The following is a 21,625-nucleotide window of genomic DNA, read 5'->3' as shown; positions in this document are numbered from 1 at the left end:
AGAAAGAGGAAATTATGTGGGCCTATTATGCTCAATGCTTAGTCTGTGCTAGGCTGCTTACATTGCTATTACATGAATTTACTTTTACTGAGCTCCAGTGGAGTAAGAAAAAAAAGTTTAAGTGGAAAAATATTAAAAATCAAGATGAGCTAATCACATAAAAGAAATTTCAGGAATAGATAAGTGCCAACGCATGGAATGGTTAAGTGGCAACAGTCTTCTTCAACTGTTTTTATTACAGTAAGAGGAATTTTACTCTTAATGCATAGAAGCTGAAGAAAAAAATTTATATAAGCTTTTAAAAGACGCCTTTTAAACAATTATTAATACAAATGTGAAACAAGACCCTTCAAACAAATACCAATTTCAGTAATAGTTTACATACAGCAATAATTTATTCTGAAATGTTCATTTAGTTTCTGTTGAGACACAATTCATGTCTCATTAATAAAAGAGCAGCCATCTCACCTCAAATACCAGAATATACAACAAATTACAGCATAGCAAAAATTCTACCTACTTTCAGATAAAATCTAGTTCAGGTAAAATAGTTTCATTCAATGTTTTACAGTTACACAGATTTTTGTTTTGTTTGGAGCACAAAATAGTGTAAATTATTACACTGTAGCTATCTCTATGCACATCATGTGACCACATAACTGTTAATCATTACTTCTGAAATTGAACCATCAGTTTCATTCATGCAGTAAAGCAAAGCAGGCTGGGTAAACTTGTTCATCGGGAACCATATTACTGTGAATTTCACAGCCACATGATTAATTATGATGTTAGATGGACTCACAAGGACAAAAACTTTTTTTTTGCATAAATACCAATTTTTCCCTGATGTAAGTTTAGTCAGTTTATAATCTAGAAATGATTGATAACAGCAATATATCATATTTTCTATCTGTACTGTTCATTATTTTAAGACAAGCAATAATTAAAGGAAGTTGGGATGGGATGCTACTTTAAATACATGTAAAACATACTGTACAAACATACTTGGCTTTACTATTTTTTTCCTAACCATCAAGAGTGCCTCCCAAAATAAGACCAGTGAAGACAAAGTATACTATCAAATATGGCTTCCAGAACAAAAACCCTCTAACAAGAATCAAACCTATTTACAAAATTTTTCAGTCTTTTAAAGTTTCATTTGAAACAAAATGTCTATATAGCAGTTGTAATTAACATAGAATTTTCTTAGTTTCATTCTTCCTCTCTTTTAAACAGATGTCACAAGGTAAGACCCAGAATGGCGCTTAGGACTTTGGGTTCCACTGGATTCTGTGCTGTCAGTTTTGGAATCTCGCTTCTTTGTGTTGTTATTCACTGGAGTTGGGATCTGAGATGGCCGAGCTGAAGTGCTATCTGCGCTGCTTTTCCTAGGGCTTGGGTTATAATTAAAAGGTGTCACTCTGGCAGCAACAGTCCCACTAGGTGAACTGTGTTTGCTTGAGCTGCTAGAACTGAATGGGGTACGTTCCACTATAGAACTTTCATTAGTCTCCGATACAGGGACAGGATTATTTTGTCCTGGTTTTATCTCAGTTCCTTTTTGGTCAGGGGCATCCACCTGAATAAAGGAGTTCAGGCGATTTTCCAAACCCACGGTACGCATGGGAACACTGCCATTACCCACATTTTGTTTTGCCTGATTATCTTTTGAATCTTTAATGTTTGGATTTCCCTTTTCTGAAACACTGTCAATCACCGGGGGAGTATTACCTGTGGGAGATCTTCCAGATCTAGGATTGTTAATGGGACAGTCCTCAATTCTCACCCAAACATCCTCTGTTTTAGAAACAGCAGGTGCCATTTGATAAATTAGAGTCTTTGATTCAGCACCATTTGTAGCACCTGAGGAAACGGTCTGAGAAGTACTATTTGTGGGAGAAATTTCATTTTCTTTTATTTTTCTCCATGTTCCTTTTGCGGATACTTGGTTTGCTTTACTTTGTTTGGTTCCTGAAATAGAGTTCACATGTTTTTCATCCTCACTTTTTGCTTTTTCACTGGATTCTGATGAAGCAGAAAGAATTGAAGATGAACTTCCAGTTCTTCTCCAAGTGCTTACTCGAGGAAGGGATGATGAATGTTTGCTGTGCTCACGTTTCCAGGTTCCTGACCTATTGATTGGAAGTCTAGAAGGACTTTCAGAATGAGACCGTGCAATATCATGGCGCTTTGCTGGTCTTCCATCATTATACTCTATAGTGGGACTGAGATTAGGTGGGAGTTTTCGCCATCCACCAGCCTGAACAGACGAATGTGTGGATAGAGACATATCAGGAAGGGAAGGACTTAAAACTGGAGTTTGTGCCTGGGACCTAGTGGGAGAAGCTGGTCTAGACGATGGAGAAAGAGATTCAAATGAAGCAGATTCCTCCAATTTTCTTCTTAATGTTGGGCTTGGAGCTTCTTTGATGAAAGTTGACTGGCGTACTAATACAGGTCTTTCTGATCTATCAGATTCACTTCCACTTGATTTAGTTGAAGACATTCTAGAAAGTTCTACCTTTTTATTGGCTCCATTACCATTATTCATCTGATTTAGTCCTTTGGAGGCAGACTCACTTCTTGGAATACTACTGGCATTCTTGGATAAACCTGTTTGTTTGGTAAGGTTCTGTTGGCTCATCTGTCTACCTGGAGATGTATATGACATTTTTCCAGAACCTGAGGACTTAGTTGAAGCAGTACTAGGGGATGATGTCCTTGGAAGTTGAGATAATTTGTTAGGAGGACTTATTCCATTTCTACCAGGGGAAATTGAGTTTCGGCCAGGAGACTGTATAGGTCTACTTAATGGTTGCTGGGCAGGTCTTGAAGGGGTCGAATCTCTAGATCCTGATCTAGAAGGTGCTTTACTTGTCCCACCTATTTGGGATGTCTGCCTGGCAACAGGGCTTAATTCTGATTTCACAGATGGCTTGGCTCCTCTAGGAGAAGTGGTGGCTGTTTGACCTTCACTAGGGCTTTTGGAGGCTGGAGTCTTAAGGGGTGGGCCTTTTTTAGAAACAGGACTTGTACTTGAGGAGCTATTTCGAACTCCTGGAATATGAATCATTGTCCTGCCTCGAGAGATTGAAGGCATGTTTGCTTGAAGGGGCTGTTTCATTTGGCCTGAAATTTCTGAATTAGATCGAACTTTTCCAGTAATCAAACTTTTATAAACTTTTTTTCCTCCTTTGATTCCTTTACTTTCAGATTCTATCTTTTTAGTTTCCAATGTACTTTTCTCCCCTGGTTTTAGAATTCGTGGGCCTTTATTACTTGTAAAGGGTTTTTCTTCTTGATCAGGTGTAAGATGAAATGGTGATCCCAGAGAGATTCCTGATTTCAGGGAAAGGATGGAATCTGAATCAGACGAAGCTTGTCTAGATAAACATGCAGCAGCAGCAGCTTGATGTAAACTACTTACTATGGAATTTGCACCTTCCTGAATAGCTTTCCAATCAAAATTTTCTGAATCAGGGGATAGACCATGTTCTGAATCTGGTCTCTGTATATCTTTCAAATCAAGTGTCAGATCTTCAGCTAATATGCCACCCATATTTCTGGGACTATATTTTTCATGATCACCCTTGAGTCTTGAAGGCTTTTTCTTTTTTGGCATTGCGGAGCTTATACATTCCTGCAACAGGTCATCTTCAGAGTCAATACTAAGAGAACTGAGAGAACTGTTTCTTGAGAAACAAACTGGGGTATCTTCAACATGAAATGATTTAGGAGCATAGCCTGATGCTTGAGGTTTACTTGGTTCTCCCTGTGAGTCAGGGGGCTCAGTCTCTTTGATAGGTTCATTTTCTTTATTGTTGTTGTTTTCTTGGTCAATGTCACTGAGAGAACTCAGAGAGGAATTATGAGAAAAGCAAACTGGAGTATTTTCAATAGCAAAATTCTGTAACTTTTCATCAGTTGCTGCCCCTCTGTCTGGTATGTCTTTGGATGACTGGGGGAAAGTGGATTGTTTCTGAAGTATGGGTTTAGGCTGACCTCGATTTATTGGCTGCTTTGCAATAGCTTGTGTCTTATTAGCTGATTGTTGGTTGGAGGTTAGTTCTGTGTGGCTGGTAACTTTAGCCTCTGATTCCTTATTTTCTTTTGCCTTTCTTAATTCAGCCTTTTCCCTGGAAAGGTCAACATCATCATCATCAAAATCTAGAGAACTCAAAGAATCATTTCGTGAAAAACAGTAAGGAGTTCCTTCAATAGGCGTGTAATGATGAGGTGAATCAAAAGCAAAACTTCCTCTGACTCTATCTTCATTATTTGGGAGCTTATCATTGAAGTCCTTGGAATTATTTTTCAAATTCTGTTTCTTTGAATCTTTGTTGTCTGAGAAAACTCTCTCAGCATTTAAATTATTTTTTGAGTCTGCATTTTTTCTTACACGTGTCCTATATTCAGTATTTTGTGGTATAGGTTTTACTGGTGAAGTTGGTTTCTTTTTCTTACCATCTAACTGATTTTTATTGGGTGCAGAAGACGACGCAGATGCTTGCTGGACCTGGTCCATTATCTTTTTCACACGGAAAGGCTTGTGACTTTTCCCTTTGGGCATAGCAGAATTAATGCATTCTGCAAGAATATCACCTTCCTCTGCTTTATTGTCATCCAATTCAGGTATGGTTACAGATGAGGTTTTTCCTCCTTGAGCCTCATCTGTACTTCTGCCTTCTGTAGGAATGGTATCTCGTTTTTCAAATTCACCTGACTGTGCACCTCCTCTAACTCCTTCTCCAGCAGCTAACTCATTTGGAGGGGATTCGATTGTTAGATCACTTAGAGATGTAGCTGTGGAAAAGTTTATAGGTGTCCCTTCAACACAATACACCCGTGGCATATCATCCCCCGGTGTAAAACTAACATGCTTTTGGGGTTGCAACCTGTTTTGTGATGGTAGAAGTTTGTACACAGGCAGCTGACTTGGTTTCCTTGCCACAGGTGGAGGTAATTTTGAAGCAGTCTGGGCTGGCTTTTTTGCTTTACATGATGACTTTGTTGGCATGGCAGAAATAATACATTCTTCTAGTATTTCAATATCATCACCATCTGAATCATCTAATAGGTCCTTTTCAGAATCAATAGTTTTTTCTGCCTCTTTCTCTTGGTTTTCATTTGATTCTTTAGGCTGCTCTGATTCTGTTTCATTCCCATTGTCATTTTCCTGAACTGGAGGCATTATTCTTAATTCCACATCTTTCTGTATAAATGGCTCATCGAGGCTCAGAGCACTCAGGCTGGATGAACAAGAAAATCCATCTGGAGTACTTTCCGTGGCAAAATGTAATAAAGTATCAGCATCTGGAAGAACCTGGACCCTCTGAACTGCAGCATTTACTGCAGCTTGCTTAGGTCCACTCTCTCTCTTTTCAGCAGTAGGTGCTTTATTTTTAGGTACTTCTCGCTTGGTTTGAGCTGTTTGAGGAGGTGGTGGAGGTGTTTTACTTCTGCTTGGTGGCATGGTTTGTCCAGGGCTATCTGGAAGATCACTGGGGCTTATAATGCCACTTACCATTCCACTGCATGGTTCACTCTGAACGGAGCTGGCAATCGAACGACTCTCAAAACTATCAAGTGAACTGACAGAAGTACATCTGCTAAACATGAGTGGGGTCTCCTGAACATAGTGTTCAGGTGGACTTTTGGGTGTCTGAGCACCACTTTTGGAGGGAGATTTCGCTCCTGAAGAAAATTCAACAGCTTTGTGCCTGGCTGATTCTGAAGATAAACTAGAACCCTGCAGTCTGCTGGATTTGGTTCTAGTGTGCTGTGACACTGCTGGAACTTCGCTCACAGGATCTTCAGCTGACCTAGTTCCAATCTTTTCTTTTATTTCTGCTATTTGCAGGGTATTAGCAGAATCTGCTTCCTGTGTCGTCTGATTACATCCTATTTCATCTTCAGCTGATGACAAAGATGATAATGAACTACATCTTGAAAAACATATTGGAGTATCTTCTACACAGTAAGTCTGTATTGTTTCTTGGTTAATAGAAGAAACTTTGCAAGTGGCAGCCTTTTGAGTCTGACCACTTCTACTCTGTGCAGAACTTGGATGGAGCTGATTCTGCCTCTTGGCATTAGATGAAGGTGTGGACGTATTCTCACTGCTTGACGACATATGTTCGGTTTTACTGCTTTGTCCAGATGAACTCTTTGAGAATGAAAATGACTGTTTCTGTGATGAAGGAATATCTGTGGCATATTTTAAACTATAATCAATAGGCTGATCCACATGATGTTTCTCTTCATTATATTTTATGCTATAATTTGTTGGTCTCTCTTCTTCTTCATGCTGTTCTTCTTCAGAGTAACGTTCACTATAATTGGTAGGCTTATCATCTTCATAGTCATCTTCTTGACACAAAGACTGGCTTACATTTTGATTAATTCCATGATTAGAACCCACTCGATTTGTTTCTGAACCATTGGCTCCCCGTGACCTGTATGGAGAAACACATTCCTGCTGTCCAAAATGTGGTTGGAACTTGAGGTGTTTATCATCAGTGCTCTCAGTATAAACAGGATAAGTTGTACTTTGATTCCTTGATTGTCTTTGCTCACTTTGTTTTATTTCATCTTCTATTATGTGTTTGGGTCTTGCCCATCTTTCATTCTGTGAAGGACTTTGCCTTCCAGAGTTCAACTGCTCATCTGAATATTTAAGACTATAATTTATTGGTGTATCTAGTTCTCCATCATTATCATCCATATGATTTGCACTATGTATTTTATGGGCTAGGTCGGCTGGGTATTGACCATAACTGCAAAACTTACTTTCATCATCTTCAGAATAGGATTCAATCGAGGGTTTCATTTGACCTCTTTTACCATAACCATCACTACTACTGACACTATTTAAACTATCATTTGAAGATCTCTTGTATTCTAATTTGGCATAAGGCATAGAACATGTCCTATTTGAATTTTCTGACTTAGTGAAATTGTAAGTGTTTGAATGTGTATGGGCAGCAGAGCTTCTTCTAAGTGCATTTCTCTCATCTGTCACACAATGTAATTCAGTGGTAGACCCAGAACTTCTGTCTTCCTGAGAGGTATGAATGGCTGACACTTCTTCCATGACTTTGGCAATCTGGGCTGCAGTGGTGGAGATCTGCAAACCTCGCTTTGAAGAGGTTCCTGGATTTTCTGTTGCTGGATGGTAGTTGCCTAGACCAATTCCGCGTTCTCTCTCCAAACTTCTATCTTTTTCAGAACGAGAACTATCTAAGCTTCCTCTTGATGAAGAGGAGCTGGGTAACACTGTAGTATTCAAATATGGTGAAAGGACAGTCATGTTGCCAGTATTAAAATTGTCTGACCTATTATCATCATGTCGATTGGTGTCAAAAACATAATCACCATAGAGACTTTGCTTGTGTCTCTGCTTACTACGATGAGATGCCTTGGGACTTAAATTGTCTATATTGTCAAAAGTTTCTGATAAGTGCTGAGCATCTAATTCTGCTTCTAGGGCTTTTTGTTTCCTAACATGAAGAGATGGCAAGCTTGAGCCAGGAGACATAATATTGGCATCCTTGTACTTCGCAGGCCTATTTGCCATGAGATTCCTTAAAGCTGCAGCACTTCCCATAGCAATCATTTTGTGCTTTGAATGAATGAGGTTCTTGAGCATGCTAACTGCCCCCATGTCCCATAATGCTTCCTGGTCTTTAGGATTTCTTGCTGAGAGATTCCACAAAGTTCCACATGCATTACTGACTATTGTCAAACTATGAGATTTTAAGTGTTGTAATAAAGTTTGTAGACAGTTGTTCTCTCTTAGGATTTGCCTGAAATAAAATCAAGAGATCACAAAATTAAGGTCACAATGTGTATGCAGTAACAACAAATAAAAGGATAGAAGACAAAAGGCATAATATGATTGTACCAATTATCCTATAAATTCCAAGTATTCCACATCTCCTTTTGTTCTTTCTAATTTCATGTAATGTTTAATGTTTTAAAGTACTAATCTGTCACACTAAAAAAAGTAAAGGTGTTATTTTTTGTCAATTCTACATTTCCTATTCTGACCCAATAGCTTAAAACATTTGCAGGGGGTGGGGCACATACATTTACTCTATTCATATAACAGTTTCCCAATTTAAAAACTATATCATGAAATCCTATGTTGAATAGGAACTTTGTGGTAATTTAATCTATGGTTGGGTGCCACTCTGATATTGATATTGAGTTATCTTGGAAGAGGTAGATAGAATTGATTGAAGATTTTTCTGCAGTCAGTGCACATTATAAGCTCTTAGATTAGCACACTTACTTTTTAGAGTAATCTCTGTATCTCTGGCTTGATTTTGTGATACTGCCATCCTTCTTACGAGTGCTCTTGGCCAGACACAGTGGCTCATGCCTGTAATCCCGGCACTTTAGGAGGCTGAGGCAGGCGGATCACCTGAGATTAGGAGATCAAGACCAGCCTGGCCAACATGGTGAAACCCTGTCTCTACTAAAAATACAAAAATTAGCCGGGCATGGTAGTGCATGCCTGTAGTCCCAGCTACTCAGGAGGCTGAGCCAGGAGAATCACTTGGGAGGCAGAGGTTGCAGTGAGCCGAGATCACACCACTGCACTCCAACCTGGACAACAGAGTGAGACTCCATCTCAAAAAAAAGAAAAAAGAGAAAAGAAAAACTGCTCTTTGGCAGACTTATTATTTTTAAAAAATCAAGTAAATTAAAGTTTTCGAAACATTTAAGGCATATAAAAACAAGGAGTGAGAATCAGCATAGTGAACTCTGGACATGAAAGAGCAACAGCTTGTTTAATGCAGGCAAACTGAAGATTAATGACAGCATATTCAGCTTTAGTGGGCTTTAAAACTGAATGGCAAGGGTACATAATGAGCTTTAACATGGTCGTCTTCTCTTAGCAGTCTAGTAGTTACTGGACTTAAGAAATCTTCTCTGTATAGCAGAAAGGGAGACTAGGCTTGTAGTTTCTGCATCACAGACTTAAAAAATGAATAAGATATAAAAAACAACCATATTTTTGGCTAGGCGCGGTAGCCCATGCCTATAATCCTAGCACTTTGGGAGGCCGAGGCGGGCGGATCACCTAAGGTCAGGAGTTCAAGGCCAGCCTGGCCAACATGGTGAAGCCCCGTCTCTACTAAAAATATAAAAATTAGCCGGGCACGGTGGCGGGGGGGGGGGGGGGGGTACCTGTAATCCCAGCTACTCGGGAGGCTGAGGCAGGAGAATCGCTTGAACCCCAAAGGCAGAGGTTGCAGTGGGCAGAGATTGTGCCACTGTACTCCAGCCTGGGCAAGAGTGCAAGACTCCATCTCAAAAAAAAAAAAAAGAAAAAAAAAGACAGTTGTATTTTTGTTGATATAATACAGCATCCGAGTTCTGAAAATGTGTGCCCTGTATCTGAAGCACTCTCTTGGGTTTTACAACTCTAGCAGATTGGATGAATGGCTGTTAGCTAAATAATATTATGATTATTGGCCGGGCGCAGTGGCTCACACCTGTAATCCCAGCACTTAGGGAGGCTGAGACAGGTGGGTCACTGGAGGCCAGGAGTTCAAGAGCAGCTGGACAACATTGTGAAACCCCATCTCTACCAAAAAATAGAAAAATTAGCCGGGTGTTGTGGCGTGCATCTGTAGTCCCAGCTTGTTGGGAAGCTGAGGTGGGAGAATCGCTTGAACCCAGGAGGTGGAGGTTGCAGTGAGCCAAGATCACAACACTGCCCTCCAGTCTGGGAGACAGAGTGAGACCCCGTCTCAAAAAAAAAAAAAAAAAAAAAAAAATATTATTATGGATACTAAGACATCATTAGAAAAATGTGAACCTTTATATTCTCTGGATCACGCTCATAGTTTTTGTCTTGTTCTAAATTTTGTTTTCATACTCTTTTATACTATACTAATAGAAATGGATTATTTTGTTACAATATTTGTGACTAGTTTTTCCTCCACCTATGGGCTACACCTCTCAACTATAATTTGCTTAATTTAGTCTCCTCTATAATACTATAAACTCTTATTACATTAAGTACACTAATGAGTTAAACTAAGAGTTAGTAGTTATCTTTTCACATTAATAAATATATTTTGGCTTAAAACTTTCATGATTATGTAAAACATTGCTTACAATTAGGTCTTTTTGAGAGTATGAATTCTGTACTTTAAAAGTAATATAAAACTCTATATATACCTGTGGTCCTCATTTGTAGCTATCAAGCTGGACACATTCCGTAATATCCCACCTCCACTTTCAATAATGGCTAAAGTGTTTGTCTGGCTCCGGTAAGTAAGAGTGCCAACCAAAAATGCAAGTGCACCATCTACAGCACATATATCAGCTTTATTCTCAGTGCAATGTGCTGACAAATTCCATAAGGCACTCAATACGCTTTTGAGGGTTGATTCCTAGTAAGAAACAGAATATGGGTCATCTAATTAGAGTTGGAATTTGTCTCTCATTAACTTCTATGTTACTGATATTGAATAAAAGCTATTTTTTAATCTATCCTATTGCCCGTCCCTCACTGGTAAATTAAGAACTTTCCATTTAGAAAAATGTTCATAAAATACCAAATAGTATTTATATCAGTGATATCTCTATAAAACAAGCAGAACACAATATTTAACTAATGACTTTTATAAACTTTATTCTAAGTGTTTAGATAGTACACACATCTTAGAATATGAGGCACAATTGATGTGCATTATGAAAAGAAAACATTTTCAGAATAGAATGTGGGTTATTCTCAGGCTGGGGTTGCTTGAAAAAAGAAAAAAAAAAGTGAATAGGAAGTGGATTAAGGCCCGGCATGTGGCCGGGCACAGTGGCTCATGCCTGTAATCCCAGCACTTTGGGAGGCTGACGGGTGGATCATCTGAGGTCAGGAGTTCAAGACCAGCCTCGCCAATGTGGTAAAACCCCGTCTCTACAAAAATACAAAAAAAAATTAGCCGGGCTTGATGGCAGGTGCCTGTAATCCCAGCTACTTGGGAGGCTGAGGTGGGAGAATCGCTTGAACCTGGGAGGCAGAGGTCGCAGTGAGCCGAGACTGCAACACTGCATTCTAGCCTGGCTGACAGAGCGAAACTCTTTAAAAAAAAAAAAAAGGCGCAACGTGGTGGCTCATGCCTGTAATCCCAGCACTTTGGAAGGCTGACTGGCGTGACTGGGAGTTTAGGAATTTGAGACCAGCCTGGACAACATGGTGAAATCCCGTCTGTACAAAAAATAAAAAAAAAATGAGCTGGGTATGGTGGCACACGCCTGCAGTCACAGCTGCTTGGGAGGATCACTTGCGCCTGGGAGGTCAAGGCTGCAGTAAGCCATGATCGCGCCACTGCACTCAAGCCTGGTTGACAGTGAGACCCTGTCTCAAAAAAAAAAAGAAAGTAGATTTTTAAAATTCTGTAAACCATACATAGATATGGAAAGATATCTTGGAAGTATTATTAAATGACAAGAGCAAGTTGCAGTGTAGTATATACAATATTCTGTTTATATAAAAAGCATTATATACATGTGGTTGATTCAAAATTAACAATGTAATTTATAAAAACAATAAAGGGTACTATAAAAGCTATAATTTCTTAAAATTCCCCACATAACAAATTATGAAAACCTGGAACTCCCTAACATACAATTATCAAAGTCAACTGTCAAATTGTAATGGCCACAGAAACACTCTGATACACAATTAAAGGTATTTGGTCAAAACTTGCCATGTGCTGGGTGCGGTGGCTCATGCCTTCAAGCCCAGCACTTTGGGAGGCTGAGGTGGGTGGATCGCTTAAGCCTAGGAGTTAAAAACCAGCCTGGGCAACATAGCAATACCCAATCTCTACAAAAAATATAAAAAGTAGCCAGGCGGCCAGGCGCAATGGCTCATGCCTGTAATCCCAGCACTTTGGGGGGCCAAGGTGCACGGATCACGAGGTCAGGAGATCGAGACCATCTGATCAACATGGTGAAACCCTGTCTCTACTAAAATACAAAAAATTAGCCCGGTGTGGTGGTGGGCACCTGTAATCCTAGCTACTTGGGAGGCTGAGGCAGGGGAATCGCTTGAACCAGGGAGGAAGAGGTTGCAGTGAGCCGAGATTGCACCACTATACTCCAGCCTAGGTGACAGAGCGAGACTCGGTCTCAAAAAAAAAAAAAAAAAATTAGCCAGGCATGGTGGTGCACACCTATAGGTCCAGCTACTTGAGAAGCTGAGGCAGGAGGCTAGCTTGAGCCCAGGAGGTCAAGGCTGTGTGGCAGAGTGAGACCCTGTCTCAAAAAAGCAAAAGCAAAAGCAAAAGCAAAAAAAAAAAAAACCCAAACCCAAAACTTGGCATGATGGTGATGTCAATCTGTCTTCTTACTATATATCCATCAGGAAACAAACATTAATTAGAAATCAACTCTGTGCCTATTGCAATGAGAGGCACTCTAGAGGATGCAAACACAGCAAACTGATACCAGTGATTGAAGGTGTTAGCAATTTGCTTTGGGGGGAAAAAAAGATACAAAAATATACATGAAACAAAGTGCTCCAAAGGAAAAATTATTACACCCTGAATTTAATCAAATCAATCAAATATTTCATGGAGGAGAACAGCTCTTTAGGAGGATTAGACCTGTACATTCCCAGAGAAGAGAATCCAGTTGCTGCTGGCAGGGGAAGTAGAATGAGGAAAGGCAGGGAAGTGGGAATCAGCGCGGGAGCACTGATGACCCAGAAAGAAGATGCAAAGGAGATCACAGTCCATGATGGGGAACAGTGGAAAATAAGTCCAGGGAGACAAAAGCCAGGCCTTGAATGTCACAGCAAACATTTTGGGTCTAACCCAATAAATAGCTACTTTATTCTCTTCATCAAGAAATTAAGTGAACAAAACAATCTAGGAGCAGGTTTAGACATAATTTGTCAGATAAGTGGTAGGAGGCAGATAGAGTGCTTTTATGCAAGAAGTGCCTTTGTCCTTCTCACATCAATCAAGATGAGCCCAATTTTAATTACATTGTGACTGAGATAAAGGTGGGGCACTCCAAGTATCCTGAGAACAAAAAAAGCAAGAATTTAAAGGACTGAATTAAGATGCAACTGGCTCAGAGTTGAGAGTTGAAGGTAGAAAAATACAAAAGTTCCTCTCTGTGGGGCTACATGTCAAGGGCCAGAGGTTTTGTTTCAAAAATGTTTTTATAGTTCAAATTAGAAGACACAAAATAAATAATTAGAGGTTATTAATACAAGTAATAACAGCAAAAGTGAGTGACCAAAAAGTATAAAATACAGGTGAAGGTAGAATAGAAAAACTTAAATAAATCTACAAATCTAGATTCTATGATCAAGGAGAAGGGTTGTGTCAGAAGCAAAATTAGGAGGAACTCAAGATAGTACAGCCAGTTTAGAAATGAAGCAAGTCAAAGTCAACTGTCAAATTGTAACTGCCCCAGAAACACTCTGATACACAAAGGTATTTGGTCAAAACCATTGTTCAGGGTTTTGGTTGTTACTGGAAAAGAGAAACACTGTAATAGAAGCCACAGAAAATTTTTGTTTTTCAAAACATTGGGCTTCTTCTAGAGAACTGAAACATAAAAAAGAAGGATCCAGTAGAGAATATGTAGAAGACAAGAGTAAGGGACCAACAGCTTTAAGTGAATGGAGTACAGAGTGCTGGTAAAGGAAAGCTCTAGAGTAAGAGCTCTGAGTGAGTTAAAGTGATGTGGAACACGCAGGGGAGCTAGAAGGTAGTTCTGATTCTCTTGCTCATTAGTAGCTGAAGTTGAGAGGGAATTGAATGAAAAAGAGAAGAAGAATGTTCATGACTGCTGCACTAAATGTAGAAAAAGAGGAAAAAAATAAATTCTAATACTGCTAACCAGAATTAGGCCCAAATCAGAACTGGATATTATAAATTTCTGACGGCTAGTTTTTCCAAGATTGACCATGCATTATATCATGCCTGTAATCCCAGCAGTTTGGAAGGCCAAGGCAGGCGGGTCATGAGGTCAGGAGATGAAGACCATCCTGGCCAACATGGTGAAACCCCGTCTCTACTAAAAATACAAAAACTAGCTGGGCATGGTGGCGCATGCCTATAATCCCAGCTACTTGGGAGGCTGAGGCAGGATAATCGCTTGAACCAGGGAGTCGGAGGTTGCAGTTAGCCGAGATCCTGCCACTGCACTCCAGCCTGGCAGCAGAGCGAGACTCCATCTCAAAAAAAAAAAAAAAAATTTATAGAAGAGTTTAGGTCCTTGAGAGAGAATTAAGTCATGAACCAGTTAGCAGCAGTGCAAATTCTCATAATACATACACACATTAAATCCTTCTGAAACTACACAGGGTTATTAGAGTAGGAGTACTTAAGTGTGCAAGCACTAATTTTTTTGAACTTTATTGAAATATAATTGAAGAATAGTAAACTGCACACATTTCAAGTTTACAATTTGATAATTTTTCATACATGTATACACCCATAAAACTGCCAGTCGAATCAAGATAACAAACATTTATATCATCCCCAAAAGTTTCCTACCCTCTAATAATCCTCCCCTTCTCTTCTACTCCCAACCCCAGGCCACCACTAATCTGTTTTCTGTCATTACAGATTACTGCATGTATCAATAGTCATTCTTTTTCACAGCCAAATCCTATTACTTTGTACAAATATTCCACAATTTGCTTACCATTCACCTGCTGACAGACATAGTTATTTCTAGTTTTTGACTATCATAAATTATTGTGGATGTTTGTGTGTAAGTCTTCGTGTCAGCACCTTTGCTCCTCTTGGGTAAATACTTAGAAGTGGAATGGTTGGGTCATATGGTAGGTGTATGTTTAACTTAAAAACACTGCCAAATGTTGTCCAAAGTGATTATACCATTTTATATTCCCACTAGCAGAATACATGATTTCCAGCTGCTCAACATCCTTGAAAATGCATGGTCAATCTTTTAAATTTTAACCAATATGATATGCATAATGGTATCTCATTGTAGTTTTAATTTGTATTCCCTGATGATTAATTATATTAAGTATCTTTTCAAGGGCTTATTGGCCATGTTCTTTTCTGAAATGTCTTCTCTCCATTCAACAGTGATACAGGTATTTTTATGCAGAAGCTAAGTATATTTGAATATTATCTTTATAACTAATAATTTAGCTGAATGCTTTTCTATCTAATAAATTTTCAAGGGTTTTCCAAGAACAAAATAATATACTTTACCAAAAATGCATAACTAAACCAACAAAAAACAAACCTTTTGCCTTCTCTGAAGAGGAAAGTTTTGAAGAAGAACATGTAGGCTGTGGGTGTAGGAGGACTAGCTGGGTGAAAGGAAACCTAGACTAGCTAAGACAACTTGCTTGGTCCCTCTCAGATTTCAAGTTTACTTTTTTTTTTCTTTTTAAATTTAGCCTAGTTTCTGAAGCAGATGGACTGCCTGGAGATATTTCCTTCTGTAAACAAATTATTATTTGATGATTCCTCACCCTTGGCTCTGATCACCTCTTGATAAGTTGACCATCAAAATTTGAGGGGATTGAGATTTGGAGAGCACAAAGGTACACTTATACCAGTGATTCTTAATTGGTGGTGATGTTGTCCTTCCTCCCTCCCACAGACATCTGACAATATCTGGAGACAATTTTGATCAGCATAACTAGGGGGAGGGTATACTGGCAGCCAGCTGGCAAAGGCCAGGGATGCTGCTAAACAATCTACAATGCACAGGTCAGCCCCAGCAAAACGAAGAATTATCTGGTCAAAAATGTCTATAGTGCTGAGGCAGAGAAACCCTGATATACATTAAATCCCCTATATAATCTTTTCTACCTTAGTACTTTAGGAGTTTGCAGTACTCTAAAACTATGGACTGGTGAGATAAACAGGTAAGAAATTAGGGAATCTAGGTTGGGCGTGATGGCTTGCGCCTATAATCCCAGCACTTTAGGAGGCCGAGTTGGGCAGATCACAAAGTCAGGAGTAGTTCGAGACCAGCCTTACCAACATGGTGAAACCCCATCTCTACTAAAAATACAAATAGCCGGGAGTGGTAGCGTGCACTGTAATCCCAGCTACTCAGGAGGCTGAGGCAGGAGAATCACTTGAACATGGGAGACGGAGGTTGCAGTGAGCCAAGATCAGGCCACTGCACTCCAGCCTGGGCGAGAGAAAGAGACCCCATCTCAAAAAAGAAATTAGGGAATCTCATGGCTAAAAGAAGGCAGCAAAAAAAGCTAAACATGAAATTCATATTATAGTACTGAATAATACACAGGTAAGAAATTAGGTAATCTCATGGCTAAAAGAAGGGAATCTCATGGCTAAAAGAAGGCAGCAAAAAAAAGCCAAACATGAAATTCATATTATAGTACTAAATGTTTTCAAAGGTACCTTTTTAACTTCTAAAGCACATTCCATCAATGCTTTCACACTTCCAACTTCTCGCAACGTCTTTTTACTATTTACATCTGCTCGCCAAGACAAATTCCTCAAAACACTTGCAATAACCTGCAAATTAATCAATTTTAGATTAATTTATACATAAAATCATACTAGTTGCTTTTTTGTTTTTAATGCTAGCAGTAAGAATAGAAATCTATTAAGAAAGAAATTCTGGCTAGCCGTGGTGACTCACGCCTGTAATCCTATCACTTTGGGAGGCTGAGGCAGGAGGATCTCCTGAGACCAGGAGTTCAAGACCTTCTGGGTAACACAGTGAGACCCTGTCTCTATGAAAACTTTTTAAAAATTAGCAGGGCATGGTGGCATGCACCTGCAGTAGTTCTAGCTACTTGGGAGGCTGAAGCAGGAGGATCCCAGGAGCTTGAGGTTACTGTGAGCCATAATCGCACCACTGCACTCCAGCCTGGGCAAGAGAGGGAGATCCTGTTTTTTTTTTTTTTTTTTTTAAATTCCTCCTAAATGCTACTACAGTGCCAAAAAGATTTCCTACAGTCTAACCACAATATAATTATTTTTCTTTTTCTAGTGTTAATGGAACTATCTTTTATACATGAGATACTAAATACTGAGCAACAATCTAAATCAGGATATTAGCTGGGTGTGGTGGCACACGCCTGTAATCCCAGCATTTTGAGATGCTGAGGTGGGCAGATTGCTTGAGCCCAGGTGTGGTGAAACCCCGTCTCTATAAAAAATACAAAAATTCGTTTGGCATGGTGGTGTGCACCTGTAGGCCCAGCCTCGAGAAGCTGAAGTGGGAGGATTGCTTGAACCCTGGAGGCAGAGGTTGCAGTGAGCTGAGACTGCACAACTGCCCTCTAAGCCTGGGTGACAGAGTGAGACCCTGCCTCAAAGAAAAAGAGAAAAAAGAAAAACAGGTGAAATTCTAAATAGTACCTGCTGTAAGTCTTCACTTTCAGATTTTAGTTGGGCCACAAGTGCTCTCATGCAGCCTTTCATAGAGCATAGCGTAGCCTGTAAATTAAATACAGAATAGAGGATCATTAAAAAGACAACTTGAAGCCAAGCTTTATTTTTGGCTACTAAATGTCTAATTCAGTTTTCATTATTTTGTTTTAATCATAACTGATACTTCACTCATAAAAAATCTAGAATAAGATTACCTAAATAAAAGACAAATATTCTCCTAATTCTTTGCTATCTGTTCTTCCTTTGTCAAACTAGAGAAATAAAGTGAATAAGTGGTGAGAAATGATAAGCAACAGGTTTTAGAGTAAAGCCTCTTATTTGGATGGAATCAATGTGTGTGTAACACTTGCCTTGGTCTTAAGAATTTTTAGATTTTTAATCCCATTCCTAGGAAGTGTTTTATCTTTTATTTTTTAATTCTACACAGCCAAACTTCTCTAGTAATGGATCACAGAAATGATCCCTACAAGTATATTCTTATGAATGGTGTTTTTAATGCAATTACATAAATTCACTACTGTGTTCCATCTGTAGATGTACCTTTGCCTTTGTTTAGGCATAAGACAAACAAATGAGTAAAGATAAGCGAATGTGAAGCACAGGTTTTTATCAGTCATTGTTTAATGAGGAGAGTGAAAAAAAAGAAAATCAGTAAAATGTGTTTGTATGAAAGTAAATTAACTCATACCTGAGCTATCTTAAGAAATACATGTTATAAAAACATACCTTGTTGGCTACATCTCCAAAAGTCAAGTTTGTCAAAGCCATTCCAGCATATCGTCTTAGTGTAATACTGTAGTGGTCATTAGTAAGCCCATACATTTCACAGTCCACTTGCAATAATTCTGCAATGGCCTGTAGTCCCCCTAATTTAAAAAGGGCAAGAGGAAAAAGACAATCATCTAAAATAAAACAAACTGGTACCAAGTTGGTAACTTAAATACTAGGAAAAAAAACTCAATCAATGAGAATATATGGTTTAAATTTGCCTTTAGAATTATAAGCTACAAAAACTGTTATAAAGAACTTTTGTATAATATATTTATAAAGTACAACTGACAATTATTCCATTTTATGCCAGTTTCTCCACCCCCTAGCCCCTTATCTTGCTGAGCGAAATAATTATTTTCTATTTACTGCATATACACTGCACCTTGCCAACAGTGAAGAAGGCTATTTTCTAACACTAGTTCTTCCTGAACATAAGCAGAAAAAGGTAACTTATTATTATTATTAGGGCTTTATAAACACTCTTTATTGTCATACACTGTGGCCTAACTACTTTAATTTTTTTTTTTTTTTGGCAAATAATTACCCTTAGGAATACGGATGCCTCTAAATGAAACTGTGCATGAAGAAAAACTAAAAAGTTTTTTTTTTTTTTTTACAAAAAATGATCATCTGTTCAATTTATTAAGTTATATAGAACTACTGATTTGTGTTTTTCAAAACATTTCTTACTTCTCATTGATAATATCAAATATTAACTATACTAAGATTTAGTATTTTCTTTCCCCTGATTCTTTCCACTGAAAATGCTAAACAATGCCCACAATGGCCAACAATAGGAAGTCAAGGAGAAAACAAAGGTAAAGGAATGGGAAAGACACAAAGGAAGCAGTTAAAAAAAAAGTGAAGCAAAATGGTGAGGAAGTGAACAAAAGAGAAAAATGCATGTGGAGGCTATTCAAAATATAATTCATCAAATATTAATCATCACGGGACTCAGAAAGAAAAAGATGAATATAAACAGGCAATTCTTGGATACTACAAGTCTAATTAGGTCATTCATCTGCAAGACAGCCAGTACGTTAATATTTTTAATAAGTGATCTGGAAAGTTCAATATGCAGAAGAATCTGCAAGTTTGTAAAACAAAGTTCTGTCTTGGGTCAAGAATTCCAAGCCAAGGGATTTAAATGTAGGAAGATTTATGCAAAACTTTATGACTAGCAGGAATGACAGACATATTTGAATGTAGGTAAGTGAAAATTAATTTGGTTAAAGAAAATCCAAATCATATTTAGGAAAATTTTCCTCCATTCACCTGCAACAGTGGCAAAATACAGAGACAGTGAACAAAAATCAGTCACTGTCTTTATGAAGAGCGTACAGATTGGAGCAAAGATAGATGAACTATGTAGAACCACAGGGTGATATAATAGGTGGACTTAACTTAGACCTGGGATTAGGCTCCATAAGAAAAAGGCTGAGGAAATAATCTTTTAATGTTTAAGTTGAAACATAAAGGATGAATGTATATCTTTCCTTTTATTTTTATTTTGGTAGAGACAGGGTGCCACTATGTTGCCCAAGCTGGTTGCGAACTCCTAGGTTCAAGTGATTCTCCTGCCTCGGCCTCCCAAAGTGCCGGGATTACAGGCATGAGCCATCAGGTCTGGCCAGATGAATGCGTATCTAACAAGGGTGGGGCAGGAAGAAGAAAGATGCATTCTAAGCAAAGGAAACAGCATGTGAAAGGGCCCCTGGGCCTGAAATATTTAACAGCAAGGAGAGGGCCACAAAATGAGGCTATAAACATGGGTAGATGCCGGATCACATAAGACTTTATGTGCCACATTAAAGATTTTATGCAGAAAAAGGAATAATTAGATGCACACTCTCAACAGATTACTATGGTTTCAGTGAACAAAATCGACTATGAGTGGAAATGGGAAGAGAAGTAAGACAAAGTATTGTAGAACAGGAGAGACGATGGTGGCTTGGACTGGGGATGAAGAGAAGAGTGATGACATAAGATACTTTTAAGTAGCAGAATTAAAGCAGTCAGTTGCTATTTGCAGGGGATAAGGATGGCATCGTGAATGATTTCCAAGATTTTGAAATTTGAGCAACTGGATTGGAATTTCTGAGAAAAGGAAACTGGGAAAAGATAAGAGATTCAGGGATGGGAAAGATTACGAATTCAGTTTGTGACAGTTGAGTTAGAAGTGTCTAAAATACCACCTAAGGGAAGATGTCACATAGTCAGTTCAATAATGTGTCTAAAACTCAGGGAAAGAACTCAAATTGAGCTGTAAATTTGAAAACAAAAACAAAAACTATAACAGAAGCATAGAGAGAAAGGAAAAGAGCCTAGGGCAGAGCTTCAAGGAATTCCACCATTTTACACTTGGGTAAAAGAAAAGGAGCCTGTAAAAGAACTGAGAATTTTGACCCATGAAATTGACAGGGAAGACCTTAAGACTTGGCCTGGTATACTAATGAGATCCCCAAGATGTCGAGTATTTTAAAGCAGAGGATCAATACCAAAACAAAACAAACTATGCCTTTCGTCTGTATAAAATCTTGCCTGGTGTGACAATAACTGGGATACTTTCTTAACAAAGATAAAATGCACCTAAAGAAGATGCCAAGAAGGCACTACATGATCAAAGAGTTGAGTACTCTTGCATGGAAAAACTAAAAATCTTAGTACTTGATACTGAAAATAAAGATTAAATAAGAATGTGGCAGATATCAACAGATTCAGGAAGAACATGGCTAATAAAAAAAGAACATTCAAAAAAATTTAGACTATCAGATAAAAGAGGAAGTGCTTTTTGATTTCAGGCAAATGAAAAGATTTCAGAGAATTTTGAGGCACAGAATAGAATTCATAGGTTAAACCTATAAATGGATTTGCTAAAATATGCAAATTCATGACTGCATTGATACAATTAAAAACTGGTTGCTCTAAGAAAAATCAGGATGTTTCATGGTAATGCAAAGATGATGAACATGTCCTTCTACAGTTTTCTTGGTGCCTGTTAGAAAACAGTGGTCTAAATAGACCAAACTATTGCCCAATAGGGTAAAACTACCGATAGTAGAGCACCAACAGACTCAGGTGACATTCAACAGAATCCTTAATTTAGACTCTTATGAACAAAAGAAAGACTGATAATTTTAAAAAGTATATTGCTTTTGTTTTATTTGGTTTAGATAGTCACCATTAGCATGAAATGCCTTGTTCTAAAATAAATATCACAGGCTCAACAAGAATATTCTACTGGTGTTTCACAAAATTTCCCGAACATAAGAATCAGCCAGGCCACTTATCACATTGATTCCTAGGCCCTTCCCCTGGAGATTCTGTTTGCTACAGGGCCAGAAAATCCAGTTTGACGAGTGCCTCTGGGTGATCATTATGATTTAGGTATTTTGTGAAACACTAATGCAAATAAACTGTGAGTTCCCTGAAAGCCAGGACCAGGTCTTAATCATTATAAA

General features: G+C 38.6%; 1 protein-coding gene across 35 annotated transcripts in view; it reads right to left on the bottom strand.

Moving 5' to 3' along the window:
- Positions 1-376: 376 nt before the first annotated feature.
- APC (APC regulator of WNT signaling pathway) overlaps positions 377-21,625 on the bottom strand; it is a 134,902-nt gene continuing 113,653 nt past the window's right edge. For all 35 annotated transcript variants that reach the window (XM_063810552.1, XM_063810549.1, XM_063810566.1 and 32 more), the window contains 5 exons: positions 18,120-18,259; positions 17,361-17,438; positions 16,392-16,508; positions 10,195-10,409; positions 377-7,805 (listed from right to left, as the gene is read on the bottom strand). In XM_063810552.1, coding sequence (XP_063666622.1) covers positions 1,229-7,805; positions 10,195-10,409; positions 16,392-16,508; positions 17,361-17,438; positions 18,120-18,259 — 7,127 coding nt within the window. In that variant the 3' untranslated portion in view covers positions 377-1,228. The remainder of the gene's footprint in view (positions 7,806-10,194; positions 10,410-16,391; positions 16,509-17,360; positions 17,439-18,119; positions 18,260-21,625) is intronic.

The sequence above is a fragment of the Pan troglodytes genome, chromosome 4 (assembly GCF_028858775.2).
Source record: "Pan troglodytes isolate AG18354 chromosome 4, NHGRI_mPanTro3-v2.0_pri, whole genome shotgun sequence".
Taxonomy (NCBI): Eukaryota; Metazoa; Chordata; class Mammalia; order Primates; family Hominidae; genus Pan; species Pan troglodytes.
This window is presented reverse-complemented; position numbering and strand designations above follow the sequence as displayed.